Below are 15,645 nucleotides of genomic sequence, written 5' to 3' on the forward strand. Positions count from 1 at the left end.
TCAACTTTCTCCTATTAAATACATGGCTAATTAAGACTTGAGTTTAGATCCTATGTGGCCCCGCATTTCTCAACATTTTTCTGACTGTGACCCCCCTTTGAACTGTTTTCTTCCTATGCTCCCTTCCTAACAGGTAGACCCTGGGCTTGTGCTGTGACTCCCATTTATACTATTTGTGGGCCCCTTTTAATATCCAGAGTAGAACATTCTAGTTATGTTCTTTCTTCAAAGCCAGTCTTCTTTAGTTATGTCTTGTGTTGCCATCTTCCCATCTCATCTCATCTACCCACCTACCCTGACTCTTTCAGTAGTCAGTCAGAGTAAATGACTAAAAACACTAAAACTTTAGTTTGTTTGCTTTTGTGCAACATCTAGCAATGATCAGGGCTTATTCCTGGTTCTGTGCTCAGGAATCACACCTGGCAGACTCAGGGGACTATTTGTGAGTATCGGGGATCGAACCTGAGTTGACAAGGCACGCACCCTACCCACTGTACTGACTTTCCAGCCCTAACCCTTTTCTTAAATAATCACATTGCATCTTCACCGTATTTGCATCACAGCTGCATTCCACACTACTGAGTTTCAAGAATACTCTATTCTTGGGGCCGGTGAGGTGGCGCTAGAGGTAAGGTGTCTGCCTTGTAAGCCAGCCAAGGAAGGACCGTGGTTCGATCCCCGGTGTCCCATATGGTCCCCCCAAGCCAGGGGCAATTTCTGATCCCTTAGCCAGGAGTAAACCCTGAGCATCAAACAGGTGTGGCCCCAAAACAAAAACAAACAAACAAACAAAAAAAGAATATTCTAGAAATCCTTTTGTCTTGTCACTTCCTTCTGGCTTTTCTGCCAACAGCCTTTACAGAGGCTTTTGCTGACTCCATGTCTTTCCCTAGCATCTGACTAGGTTCTCTTCTACAGGAGCACCCTGGAAAAAAATCCATCCCATGGATCCAGGGGGCTGCCTATATTCAGGATCTCTCCCTAGATTCAATGGATCTCTTCTTTGTGAAGCTCCATGGGGATCTCCGACTCATGTTTTTGTCTTATCTTCAGTCAGTCAGTCTTGCTTACTTTTTGAACACTTATGCTTAGACACCCAAATTCAAAAAAGTATCATAGTGCTGGAGTGATAGGACAGCACAGGGTCATGCTGTGTTCAATATTAGGCATCCCATAGGCTCCCCAAGTACCACCAGGAGTGATTCCTAAGTATAGAACCAGGAGTGGTTCCCCCAGCATCAGCAGGTATGCCCCCCCCCAAAAAATATATCATTGACCAATGCAAGGCAGGCACCCTACATGTTGTGATATTGAATCCATCCCTCCAGTGCTTCCTTAATTTTATATTTTAATAACCTTAAAAGCTTTGTAATACCCAATTTTTCCCAATAGCAGCTCCTAATTTCTTTTTGTATGACTGCTAGAATTATCCTTCAGAAAATTCAAATTTGATCATTTTAAACCCCTTTGTGACTCCTCCTTGGCCATACAATTCAAAGGCCTTTGATTATCTGGCTCTTGTATTCTTTCCCCTCTTCCCTATATCTCCTACTTACATCTTCATTCATAAGGAAGTTAGAATAACCCCAAGGCATTTTATTTGTTTATTTGTTTGGGAGCCACTAGTTGTACCCAAGTCTTATTTCTGTATCTACACACAAGAATCACTCCTGGTGGTACTCAGGTATGCCAGGGATAAAACCCTGGGCGGCCATGAGCAAGGCAAATGCCCTACCTGCTGTATTATCTCGCTAACCTCCAAAGCTTTTGCCCTGAGTTAAACCAACCATTAACTAAAATACAAGTAGAATGGGGAGGTTAGAGATAGAAAGATGTTAACTTGGGAGATATATTAAACATCCAAAGAAGTGTCACTAGAAAATATCTGATCAGATAGAAGATTTTAAAGTCTGGACTTCAAGGAATAAGCCTGGATTAAAAAGAGATTTGGGAGCCATTAGCTGATAAGTGTACCCAAAACATATTTAAAACCACCACTCACAACTTGATTTTCAGAGAATTGTTAAAGAATTGATGTTCATCAGAGCTTTCTCCAATGGAACTGCGTTCCATTCATCTGCTGCATAGAGCCTTGAGCCACATGTGCCGATTGAGACTTGAAATGTCTCTATTCACTGAGGAACTGAACATAAGGGACCATATGTGGCCAGTGCCTTGGACAGAATAGTTGTAGGAAGATCAAGAAGAACTGACTGACCTCAGCTCTCCACACCAGGACTCAAAGTCAGAGACAGGATAGGTCACCAAGGAAGGCTGAGCAGAAGCAGCTCCTAAAAGGGAAGAAAAAGTGATATTTTGGAAACAAAGAGAAGAAAGTATATTAGGAAGAGCAAGAGAGGAAGTCAGTTCATTTAAAAAGATTGCAATGTTAGTAATCTTGTCATTGACAAGATGTGGAGCAATAGGCATGTTTCTGAATTATTGGTATGATGACATATATGAACAACTTACAATATCAAAAGTTTAAATATATCCAAGATGAGGACAAGGGCAGAATAGTGTATGTATCCAGTTTTTCATATGACATTTATATGTATGTAAGAGTATATATATATATATATATATTTATATTCCATTTGACATACATACTTATGACAATTTTTATTAATTTTAGTAAATGTACATGTATTTTAAACATAATTTTTTCTGGGTTCCATTCCCAATGCCCCATAGATCCCTGAGTACCACTAGGAGTAGCCCCCAACACCATTGAGTATGATTCTAAAACAAAATTAGAAAACATAAAAATAGAAATATATCTGAAAGGATACTTAAAAGACGGGTAGTAAGTAGTGTTTGCCTCTAAAGAGTATATATAAAAAGTATATATATAAAAAGTATATATATAAAGGTATAAAAGGACCAAGTGGAAAGTAAACTTACTTTTTTTGTTTGTTTTGTTTTGGGGCCACACCCGGAGGTGCTCAGGGGTTACTCCTGACTTTGCACTCAGAAATCGCTCCTGGCAGGCTCTGGGGATTATATGGGATGCTGGGGATCAAACCCTGGTCTGTCCTGGTTCAGCCGTGTGCAAGGCAAATAAATGCCCTACTGCTATGCTATCACTGCGGCCCAAAAACTTATTTTTTTTTTTTTTTTTTTTTTTTGATTTTTGATTTTTGGGCCACAACCGGTAATGCTCAGGGGTTACTCCTGGCTATGTGCTCAGAAGTTGCTCCTGGCTTGGGGGACCATATGGGACACCGGGGGATCGAACCTCAGTTCGTCCAAGGCTAGCGCAGGCAAGGCAGGCACCTTACCTCTAGCGCCACCGCCCGGCCCCAAAAACTTATTTTTTTTAACAACATATTCTTTTATTTTTTATATATTGTATGTTTTCAAATAATTTCTAGAATTATTATAGTGTATGTTAGTATATAATTCTTAAAGCACTGTCATGATAAATATACACATTGAAGCTTATTTTATCTTTTTGTTGTTGTTGTTGGGGGGGGAGCACACCTGGGATAGGCTTACTTCTAGCTCTGCACTCAAAAATTACTCCTGGAGTTGTTTGGGGAGGTCCACGTAGGGAGTCAGGATTGAACCCAGGTCAGCCATTACAAAGTAAGTGCCCTGCCCACTGTACTATCAGTCCAGCTCCAAGCTTTTTTTATTGTTTTTTCAGTTTTTTGTTTTTGTTTTTTTGGGGCCACACCTGGCATTGCTCACGGGTTGCACCTGGCTCTGTGCTCAGAAATTGCTCTTGGTTCGGGGGACCATATGGAATGCTGGGAGATCAAACCCGTGTCCATCCTGGGTCAGCTATGTGCAAGGCAAATGCCCTGCTGCTGTGCTACCATTCCAGACCCTTCAAGCTTTTTTTTTTTTTTTTTGGTTTTTGGTTTTTGGTTTTTGGGCCACACCCAGCGGTGCTCAGGGGTTACTCCTGGCTGTCTGCTCAGAAATAGCTCTTGGCAGGCACGGGGGACCATATGGGACACGAGGATTCGAACCAACCACCTTTGGTCCTGGATTGGCTGCTTGCAAGGCAAACACCACTGTGCTATCTCTCCGGGCCCCAAGCTTATTTTTTATTAAAAAGTAAAATTGGGCCAGAATGTCATTCAGTGGTGGAATATACATTTCACTGATAAGGTTCTAATGGTTTTGTTTGCTTGCTTACTTGCTTGTTTTTGGGCTCCACCCAGAGTTGCTCAGAGGTTATTCCTGGTTCTATGCTCAGGAATCACTCCTGGAGCTACTTCGGGGACATATAGTATGTCAGGAACCTGGGTCAACTGCATGCATTGTAAGATATAAAACCTGCTATTCTATGTCTCAAGCCCCCAAGGCCCTAGGTCTAATCCCTGGCAAAACAAAATTAAAAATTAAGCTTTTTTTTTTTTTTTTTAAATCAACTTCTGGCAGTTCTTCAGCAGTATCTGACTCCATTTCCATTAGACCAACACTCTATCAGCATTTTAGAAGAGGCAGAGACACACAGAAAGTAATCTTGGGATGGGGTTGGGGTACTTTGTGTTTTGTTTGTAGTTTTTATGTGGCCTGATTCTAGATACTTCTCATAGTAAATGCTTCCTGTTCCAATGATGTCCTGTTCTCAATAATGTCTAATATGTAATTTAACAGAACAACTTGTCTATGAAGTCATTTTATCTTATTTTGAAGGTAAAAGAAACAAAAACTAAAGCAAACTTGAATAGTTTTGGAACAGAATATCTGTTTTGGTTGATCTCTACAGAGGGACTTCACAGGGACCTGAGTTTTGTTATGGAGCTATTTTGAAAAAAGATTGAAGCCCAGGGCTGGAGCAGGTAGGATGCTTGTCTTGAATATGTCCGACCCAAATTCTATTTCAGTACCCCATATGATTCCCTAAACACTGAGTGTTCACTGAGTGAACACTGAGTGGCCCAAAATCAAACAAAGAAAAGTTGAAACCCAGTAAAACACATAGCATCCCTTAAATGACATCAGTGACCAAGCAATGTGCCTCCCTTTTCAGTATCAAGCTCCACCCCTGGCTGCTTTTTCATGGTTAAACCCAGGGGTCCTCAAATTATGGCTTTCGGGCCACACATGACCCACCAAAGACATTTATCCAACTTGCTGGGTGTAGTTGCTGCTGCTGTCCTTCTTAGCAGCTGACTTGTCCCGGGCCCACAGTGTACATGTGTGGGATGTCCACCACACTTTTCGACTCCCCTCCTTTTTGCCTCTCAACTCCTCCTCAGTCTTGTGTAGAGATCCTCAAACTACAGCCCTCCAAAAGCAGGCCCATAGTTCCCATTGAAATACGGTAAGTTTGTTGGTTTAGCTTTGCTTCATTTTAAATATTGCATTTGTTCCCATTTTGGTTATTTTTTTTTACTTCAAAATAAGGTATGTGCAGTGTATATAGGAATTTGTTCATAGTTTTTATTTTTTCATAGTTTTTTTTAATTATAATCTCGCCTTTCAATGGCCTGAGGTGCAATTAACTGTCCCCTGTTTAAAAAGTTTGAGGACCCCTGATTAACCAAAGGAGTCAGAAAGAAAGAGTTTTAAGAAGTGGTAAAGTCCTAGGAGCACCATTGCTTTATTTGCTCAAGATAGTTTGTTGGTAGTGGTTATTTTTTCAGGTTTTTTTTCCTCTAGGGCCATAATCATCCCATGTTCAGGGGTTCTTTTTTTTTTTCCCCAGGACCATAAATGTTGGGTGCTAATTCACCCCCAACAAACGTTTGAGGCCAAGCAATCCCCGGATGAAAGGGTCAGAGGCAAGGTTATCTAACAATTAATGAGGAGAGAGAGGGGGGAGGGAGAAAGGGAGGGAGATGGAGAGGGAGGAAGAGAGAGAGAGAGACAGAGTCAAAGAGAGACAGAGAGACAGACACAGACAGAGAGACAGAGAGAGACTAGAGCAAGAGATACACAGAAAGCCAGAGAGCAAGCGAGATACAACTCAGCCCACAATTAATAAGGAGAGGGAGGGAGGGAGGAGGGAGAGAGAGAGAAAAGAGAGGAGAGAAAGGTGGGGGGGGAGAGAGAGAGAGAGAGAGAGAGAGAGAGAGAGAGAGAGAGAGAGAGAGAGAGAGAGAGAGAGAGAGAGAGAGAGAGAGAGACTAGAGCAAGAGATACACAGAAAACCAGAGAGAGCAATGAGACACAACCCACACAGCTGCAGCAGCAGGACAAATAGCAGATAGCCAGGCAAGCAGGGAAGCAGGTGCTCTCTAGACTGGATTCGCTGCAATATGAGGCTAACAAGTAGGCCAGGGCCCCCAGGCAAACAGCTTCCCCTGGCCAAAAGGCCCCTCTCAGAGCTCCCCACCCATATAACCTTGCAACAAGGCAGCAATTCACAGTTAAAGGGGAAGTCTGTTAACTGTCATATTCCACAGTTAAAGAGGAGAGAAAGGGCTTATGGCAGAGGGCTGAGTCCTTACAATTCCTTCTTTTTCCATTTGTTAAGAAGATCCTTGAATGGGGTATAACAGTGTTTTCTTCCAAGGAATTGTACTGGATGTAGGCAGGGTACTATGTCCAAGTAATACACTTCCAATCAAATTCCAGGTAAACCCGATCTGGAGGATTATCTCAGCTAACAAAGTAATCTGTCAGTGGAGGGCAGTTAGGAAGGCAGTGGTCTTTGCAGGTCAAAAGATCATTCCTTGAGCCAGGATCCTTCTCTAAGATGCTCATTCATGAAGGTAGTCTGGTTGTAAGCGGCATTTCACTTAACTCCTGTAGTGAGAATCTAAAAGATCCTGGGCCAAGAGGGGAAACTGTAGGGGAGAGAAAAAAGAATTTTTGCTTAGGCACAAACTTAACTGGCAACATTTTAAAATTAGATATAATTTACCTATTTACTATAAGATATATAAGACTAAAAGAAACATTATTTAGTATCTATAGAGGTAACCAATACAAATAGGATCCAGAAAATAACATAGAGGTGAGTGAAAAGAAAACTTTCTGGGTTGAAAGTTTGAAACATCAAGGGGCTACAGATTAAAAACCGTTATATACAGAAGGTAGAATATTTGCTTTAAATATACTCTACCCACATTCTACCCCTGCACCTCATATAGTTCAGACTATACCATTGCAGTGCTCCAGAGACTTGGTGTTAGGTCAGTCTTCATATCCAAGGCCCCAGCATGCACTTCAGCCCTTTCAGTTCTCTCCCTCACCTCCCCATTCTTTTTTCACACTCAGATTACGAAATGTCTCTAGTTCTTATGTTTTGAAGGCATCTAAATATGCCAGTATTTTTCAAAATACTTTGAGTTTCTTGGATAAAGGCAGCTGTACTATATCAGCTGACAAAGATCATCTATGAGAGGAGGACCTTGGAACAAGCATAAATCATTACTATATTGACATATCACAGTAACAGCTTTTTTGCAGCCTCTCGGATATGAAAGAATATTTCTACAGTCTGTTCCAGCAAACACTATTGTGCTATTCTGAAATTCACAGCACAGGAATTAGAAGACATCCGCTCATACACAGAAAGCAAATCACTGTTCAGCATTTCCTGTGCTGTTTCCTGCCAATTTCAGATCATTAAAACTTTTTTAAGCCTTTCATTCTATTCTCCTTTAATTCTGCTTCTTCGTCAAAAGAGGAATTTAGGGGAAAAATTTTTTTTGGCTTGTATCGGGGCCATATCCAACTTTGTTCAGGGCCTATGCCTGGCTCAGAAGATCCTGTCGGATGTCAGGGATTGAACCCAAGTTGACTGTGTGAAAGGCAAGCATCACACCCATACTGTTTCTACAACCCCAAGATTTAGAAATTTAAGTTGTATAGAAGTGTGTGTGTGTGTGTGTGTGTGTGTGTGTGTGTGTGTGTGTGTGTGTGTGTGTGTGTATTTATGGGCTACACCCTGTGGTATCGATCCCTTGGTTCAGGGATCTATAGATCCCAGGTATAGATGCCTGTGCTCAGGAATTTTTCTTAATAGTGCTAAGGGGACTATTTGTTGTGTCAGGGATTGAACCCAGGGCACCTTTGTGCAAGGCAAACTCCCTTCCTGCTGTACTATGACTTCAGCTCCAGAAACAACAGATATTTAACTATTTTTCCTCTCTTGTAATATGAACTTTCTTCATTTTTGCAGACCCCAAGATATTCTTGTATTTGTAATTGGAGGAGCCACATATGAAGAGGCCCTGACAGTCTATAACCTGAACCGCACCACCCCTGGGGTGAGGATTGTGCTAGGAGGAACCACGGTACACAACACAAAAAGGTAAGGAAGAGACTTCTCTCTGACATTCCTAAAGAATGGCATTTACATTCCTTTCATGAAAGTGAAAAATGGTCTGTAATAACTAGGCAGTTCAAGACCAACAGGGATCATTTCATAGATTCTTCATAAATTGTTTTGAATCCCCAAAGTGATTCATGAAGAGTAAGAACTAACCCAAACTATTAATCAGTGCTTCCTGTGTTCTGATAACACACACATATATGTTTTTTTTTGTAGATCCAATATTTTATTCTCAAAAATAAAATTATGAGTATTTGGAATTTATACAATTACATCCAATTATTGAAAAAAAATTAAAGTTTAGACAAGTTAAATAATCTGTGGGAATTCATACTATTTGACAAAAATTATTTATTCAGCAATTAATTGATAACATACATATTGGAAATACCTACACATTATGGTATTGAGTCCTGTAAATTTTACATTTTGTTGATTAACTGCATTTATTCAACAAGTATTATGAATGGATCTGGGAGATATTACAGAACTTAAGGCATTTTCCTTGCCCACATTCTATTCAGGTTCATTTCTCAGTACTCCATATAGTTGGTCCCCCAAATCCTTCCAGGAGTGATCCCTGAGCATAGAGACAGGAATAGTCCCTGAACACAACTGAGTGTGGCACAGAAACAACAATGAAAGAATATACAAATAAAGTGCCAGAGAGAGAAAAAGAGTACAAGAGTTATGGGAGCCAGAGCAGTAGTACAGTGGTAGGGCATTTGCCTTGCACATGGCCAACTCGGACAGCCCAGAGTTCGATCCCCAACATCTCATATGGTCCTGAGCCTGCTAGGAGTGATTTTCTGAGCACAGAGCCAGAAGTAACCCATGAGTGCTACCAGGTATGGCCAGAGAGAGAGAGAGAGAGAGAGAGAGAGAGAGAGGACAAGGATTAAAGCACTTGCCTTGTATGCAGTCATCTATGGTTTGATCCCCCAACACTGCATATGGTCCTCCAGCACCACCAGGAGACAAGGTTATACCTTCATTTATTCTTCATGTCTATTTTTGGAGGGGCACACCCGGTGATGCTCAGGGGTTACTCCTGGCTATGCGTTCAGATTACTTCTGGCTTGGGGGAGCATATGGGACGCTAGGGGATCAAACCACAGTCTGTCCTCAGCTGGCACCGGCAAGGCAGATGCCTTATCGCTTGCGCCACTGCTCCGGCCCCAATTCTTCATGTCTTTTAACCTCCACTTGGTCTAGGGAGCACAGGGTTTCCCGTTAGCTCTTGGCAGATAACTTGGCTCCAGTCTCAGCTTCACCTCTAACTTCTGCCTCCTTTCCACTTCCCTCTACATTTGCATCATTGGCCACTGGCATGTAATAAAGTCTCAAGTGGAGGGATAAATTTCAACTCCTAGGAGATATATATAAACATGCATATATAAATAATTCTAGAGCACCACAGATGTTTTTTACAACAATGTCTATATAGAACATTAGAAGCCACACTAACAGCTATGAGTTCTAGAATGCATAAGTATTTACTTAACAGATGAGATCAACATAAACATTGTTCATTTACTCCTTCAGCTAATATATATTAAACTTTTGGGGTACCTCCATGATTAAAACAAATCTCAATTCTTTATAACCCACATTTTGCTTATTTACAGTATTATTTGGGGCCACACCCAATGGTGCTCAGGGCTTTCTCCCAGCTCTGTGCTCAGGGATCACTCCTGGACAGCCCGGAAACCTACATTTGAATACAGAGACAAAGTAAATAATAAATTTGGAAAATAAATGTTATAGTAAAGCAAAAGGAGCTAGTAAGTACTTTAGAGGAGAAAAGGCTGTAAAGCATGATAAAGAAAAGTCAGTTGCATGAAGCAGAGGGCTCAGGTACAGTCATTGGTCTGTTGTAAGGAAGGGCTTTCCTAGGAAGAGACATGAGGGCTGGAGAGGAGGGCATCATGTCCATCCGCTGGACATGAGGGCTCAGTGGACTAAGCACATACTTGGCATGCTGGAAATGTGGACTCACTCTTGGAATAAGAGGGTCACATAAACACTACTAGAAATAGCTCTGAGCACTGAATCAGGAGCAGCCTCTCAGCACCATGTGATTATGGCATAAAAAAAAAAAAGAAAAAAATTCAGGAGAAACAAGTCACTGAAAGAGAACAAAACAGAGAGATAGAGATGTTTGTCACTTAGTGGTAGAGCAAATGCTTTGTGTGAGGTCCTTTTAAATTCAATTCCTAGGGAAAGAAGAAGAGAGGGAGGGAGAGGGGAAGAGAGAGATTTTTCAGTTATGGGCCCTGACTAGTACAGTGGTTAAGGTACTTGCCTTGAACACTGACGACACAGGTTTGATCCCCAGCATCTCATACAGTCCCCCAAGTCCTTCCTGGAGTAATGCCTGAGTGCAAAGCCAGGAATATTCCTGGAGCATTGTGAGGTGTGAAAAAGATATTTTGAGTTTTTGTTTTTTTTTAAAGAGGTGAGCAAAAGAGCCAAATAGAGAACAGTTGCTTTGCTGAGATGTAGTTCACATCTCTTAGAATCCGCCCTCTTTTGAACTAGCTTCTAGAACTGTCACAGATATGTGTGATTGTGACCGTAACTAATTTTAGGGCTTTTTCATCACCTCAGAATGAGCCCCTTTCCTACCTCATCAGCAGCCATGAGTCTGTTTTCCATGTAAAGACCTTGCTGACCCAGACATTGCACACAAATGAATTCATAGAATGTGGAGTCTTTTCTAACTGGCTCTTCTCTGTAGTGTAACACTCCTGCGTTTTGTAGCTTGTATCAGTTCTTATTTTCCTTTCGTTGCTGAATAGTATTTCATTATATATTGTGGTGATTTACCACAGTAAAGCCAATCAGACTGGCACCTTTGATCTCTGCCTGGCAGGGTAAATCACAAAGAATGAGATAAGCGGATATGATGCAGTACGTCTAAGCTGCCAGCTAGCCTTGCCAGCCCCCCAACAAGGGGAGCTTGTTTTTATTGGGAGCCATACCCACTGGTGCTCAGGAGTTTGATTCTGGCTCTGTGCTCAGGAATTACTCCTGGTAGACTCAGAGAATCATATGAGATGATGGGATAAAGGTTGGGTTGTCCACATGCAAAGCAAATGCCCTACCTACAGCCAAATGACATCTGTGACCTGTTCTTCAGTAGGCTCATCTGGGCTCTCAAGACTCCTATGAATTGAGAAGAATTGTTTTTCTTCTTGGTTTTTTTTTTCTTTTTTTTTTTTTTCGGTTTTTGGGCCACACCCGGTGGTGCTCAGGGGTTACTCCTGGCTGTCTGCTCAGAAATAGCTCCTGGCAGGCACGGGGGGGGGGGGGGGGGGGGGGGGGGGGGGCATATGGGATGCTGGGACTCAAGCCAATCACCTTAGGTCCTGGATCGGCTGCTTGCAAAGCAAACACCGTTGTGCTATCTCTCCGATTATTTTTTTAATTTTCGACCTTACTTGGTAGTATTAAGGACTTATTCCTGTTTTAGGAGCACATAATCCCACCTTGCCAATACACAAGCATCTGAATTTGGCTTCAGAGCCAGTTTCCCTTTGTAGTCACTTCATAGAGGTCTAGGAGCTGTGGCTGCAGTTGACTGTGAGCTAAGAGACCGAGAATAAATTCATTCAAGCAGAATTGTTTTAGTACAAGAGCATCTTGGTTCTCTGGAACTCACTACGAAAGTGGAAGAAAACCCAAAGGGCCCCTGAGCAGAGGAGAAGGGCACTGTGGTCTCTGGAACACAGCCAGCAGAGAACCATATCCTGGGCAGTGGCCAGATCCACTACCATCTCACTACAGATTCCTGTTTTAGCCAATAATAGTGAATGATTTTAGTAGGTTCTCTGTAAGATCAATGTGCTCAGTTAGACAATTGTTAGCTAGCAGTCTACAAATTAATGATTCAATTATCTTTTAATATATATAATTTAATACTATGCCTCCCACCTGATTATATTAGCTATTCTGAGTTTGTATGCTTTGAGACATATATGTGTCTCAAAGGGACATTATGTTTCAACAGAAATTTTGTTTTGGGAAAGGGAAGTGGTTTAGTCCACACCCAGCAGTACTCAGGCTTTACTCCTGGCTCTGTACTTAGGGATCACTCCTGGTAGTGCTCAGAAGACCGTGGTACTGAGGATTGAACCCCAGTCAGCTGCATGCATGGCAAGTGCCCTACCCACTGTATATCTCTCTGACACCAGAACTAAAAGTTATTTAGAACATACAGTGTGTTAGACTCTGTTTTACTTCTTGATACCTCTGCTATCCAAAAGTGACCACTACTGTAACTATGGAGCATTTAAGCTCTAGCTTCCCTACATGCCCCAAGCATAACAGTACATGTAAGATTTCAGAAGTCGGTACACAAAACAGTGTTGCCACATAATTCTTTTGTGTGTGTGTGTGTGTGTGTGTGTGTGTGTGTGTGTGTGTGTGGTTTTTGGGTCACACCCAGCAGTGCTCAGGGGTCACTCCTGGCTCCATGCTCAGAAATTGCTCCTGGCAGGCACGGGGGACCATATGGGACGCTGGGATTCGAACCGATGACCTTCTGCATGAAAGGCAAACACCTTACCTCCATGCTATCTCTCTGGCCCCACCACATAATTCTTAAGAACCTCCATCTGTGAACTCACTTTACAGACAGCTGCTTCCACCACCACCCCCAATTTTACTTGATTCTCCTAACAGCCAGTGGGCAGATGTTTTTATTATCATTTAACTCACAAACCAGAAGAGCAGATAGAGGTTAAGTACCTTGTGCAAAGACCTAGAACTAATGGCAGCTGTTTTCAAGGCCCTGATCTGTGCTTTCCAACTACTGCTGACCTCATCTGTCAGAAGTAGAATAGCCACACCTAGGCAACAGTGCAAAGAGTGAAGACAAGAAAGGCAAGGAGTTGAACCCTGACAGAGTCTCTTACTAGTCTGCACTTTTAATTAGGCTCTCAGTTAAAAAACGTATTTGTGGAAGACATATGTTACTGTGATTTTTGTTGTTGTTTTGTTTTGTTCTGTTTTGGGGCCACACCTGGTGGCACTCGGGGATTATTCCTGCACTCAGAAATTACTCATGGGAGGCTTGGGCCATTTAGGATGTTAGGGATTGAACCTGGGTCGGCCACATGCAAAGCAAATACCCTACCTGCTATACTACTCCAACCCACCCACCCTTCCATGCTGTGATTTTTAAATGCTTATAAGTGGCGTTTATAAGATAGGATGATTTTTTTTTCAAAATGACAATATGTCTACCTGTCAACCTACTAAGAAATATTACAGGGTTGTAGGAATTGGTTAAGAAACTGAGTACAGGGGGCGGGAGAGATAACATGGAGGTAAGGCGTTTGCCTTTCATGCAGAAGGTCATTGGTTCGTATCCCGGCATCCCATATGGTCCCCCAAGCCTGCCAGGAGCAATTTCTGAGTGTGGAGCCAGGAGTAAACCCTGAGCACTGCTGGGTATGACCCAAAAAATAAAACAAAACAAAGAAACTGAGTACATGCTTTGCATGCAAGAGGCCCAGATGTGAACCCTGGTATTCCATAGTCCCCCAAGAAACCCTAAACCAACAACAAAAATAGAATATTAGAAATGAAGGTAGGAAGTGGAAAAAATAATACCAACGGAAAGATAGTTTAGTGGGAATAGTGCTTATCTAGCATACGGTCAACCTAAATTCAACCCCCAGCACTCCAACCCCACCAGGAGTAAGCTGTAAGCACTGCTGGGTGTGACAAAAAAAAAATATCAAAAGCAAATAGTAACAAGGCCTGGAAGATAACTGAAAGAGCAGTGCTCAGGCTTTGATGCAAAAGCTTCAGTTTGATTTCCAGCACCACCACAGATGGAGAAATCACTGAGTGTTTTTTCTAAGGTGTTTTCTATCTCAAAATCATTAAGAATGAGATTTAACAGTATAGGTCCTGGAATAAAAATGATGATGGGCTTCTTTTCTCCTTGCCCTGGAGCCGAGGTGTGGCTATTGTCCCACTTCTGACAGATGAGATCAGCAGTCCTGACTTTTTAGCAAGTACAGATCAGGACCCTAAAAACAGCTGCTTTTGGATTTTACAAACCAACTTGAAGTTCAAAGGAAGCTGATTTGTATTATCAACTGAGACTTCATCGATTTCTAGCTAAGCAAGTAACACTAGACTCTCACATGATCTCCAGTAACCATGAGCTGGTGCTGTCACTGAATTATTTACAGAAAAATTAGTATCCAGTGACAGAATGTGCGTGCCTTAGAAAGAGGGATGCAGGAACTCTTCTTTATGAGGGGCATGTCACGATGCCATTTCTATTTTTATAGAGGTTTGGGGCAAGGGGCTTGGCACCATGGCTGTGTTGAGGAGGTCACCTTTGCTGAAAGCTGGTTCTGTATGTGGAGCAGGGAAAATGAGGACACAGACCTCACATATCTGAAGCAAGTACTCTACCACTCGTCCATGGCCCTAGACCAGGGTTGTCTTTTTGTTCTGGTTTATTTTCATCTAAACACTATAATTTACAAAACTGTTCATAATGAGTTGTTTTAGACATTCAGTGTTCTAACAATAAGCCCACCACCAGTGTGACTCCCACCATCACCAATGTCAGTTTTCCACCCACTATCCCAGAATGCCCGTAGGCCATCTACCCTGCACATGGCCAACTCGGGTTCGATCCCTTGTATCCCATCTGGTGCAATAACTCCTGAGCCTGCCAGGAGTTATTTCTGAGTGTGGAGTCAGGAATAACCCCTAAGTGTAACTAGGTGTGGCTAAACAAATTTAAAGAATAAAATTAAATTAAATAAAATTAGGGGCCGGGCGGTGGCGCTAAAGGTAAGGTGCCTGCCTTGCCTGCGCTAACCTTGGACGGACCGCGGTTCGATCCCCCGGTGTCCCATATGGTCCCCCAAGCCAGGAGCAACTTCTGAGCACATAGCCAGGAGTAACCCCTGAGCGTTACTGGGTGTGGCCCAAAAACCAAAAAAAAAAAAAAAAATTAAATAAAATTAAATGGTATATGAAATTACCAGACAAATAGATCAATAAAAGTCAATTTATGGTCATTGTTATATTTCACAATGATGTCACTAAAGTTAATGTCTAAAGATCTACGAGGCTGCCATTGGTGCTAGTTGAGCCTTGTGTGACTGTGTAGACTCACTGAGCTGATGATCTTCTGAACAATTTTCCTATCTAGTTTGCTGTAATCCTGCTGAGCTGTCAGTACTGTGAAATTGAGAGGTGTCACATGGGTGGCTGTGCACTGTAAGAGCTGTGGAGCCAGACCATTTTTATGTTGGAGGAAGTTGGTGTGGTGGTTTCTAGGCCTCAGTTGAAGAGAGAAGAATCTTCCTGAACCAAGAAGACCACAGATTTCTCAACCCAAAAATCAGTCAGTCTACCTGGGATGA

General features: G+C 42.2%; 1 protein-coding gene across 2 annotated transcripts in view; it reads left to right on the plus strand.

Moving 5' to 3' along the window:
* The window catches only part of VPS45 (vacuolar protein sorting 45 homolog), an 85,474-nt gene that overhangs the window by 53,965 nt on the left and 15,864 nt on the right, over window positions 1-15,645 (plus strand). For both annotated transcript variants that reach the window (XM_049775720.1, XM_049775719.1), the window contains exon 14: window positions 8,090-8,221. In XM_049775720.1, the coding sequence (XP_049631677.1) occupies window positions 8,090-8,221 (132 nt within the window). The remainder of the gene's footprint in view (window positions 1-8,089; window positions 8,222-15,645) is intronic.

The sequence above is a fragment of the Suncus etruscus genome, chromosome 6 (assembly GCF_024139225.1).
Source record: "Suncus etruscus isolate mSunEtr1 chromosome 6, mSunEtr1.pri.cur, whole genome shotgun sequence".
Lineage (NCBI taxonomy): Eukaryota > Metazoa > Chordata > Mammalia > Eulipotyphla > Soricidae > Suncus > Suncus etruscus.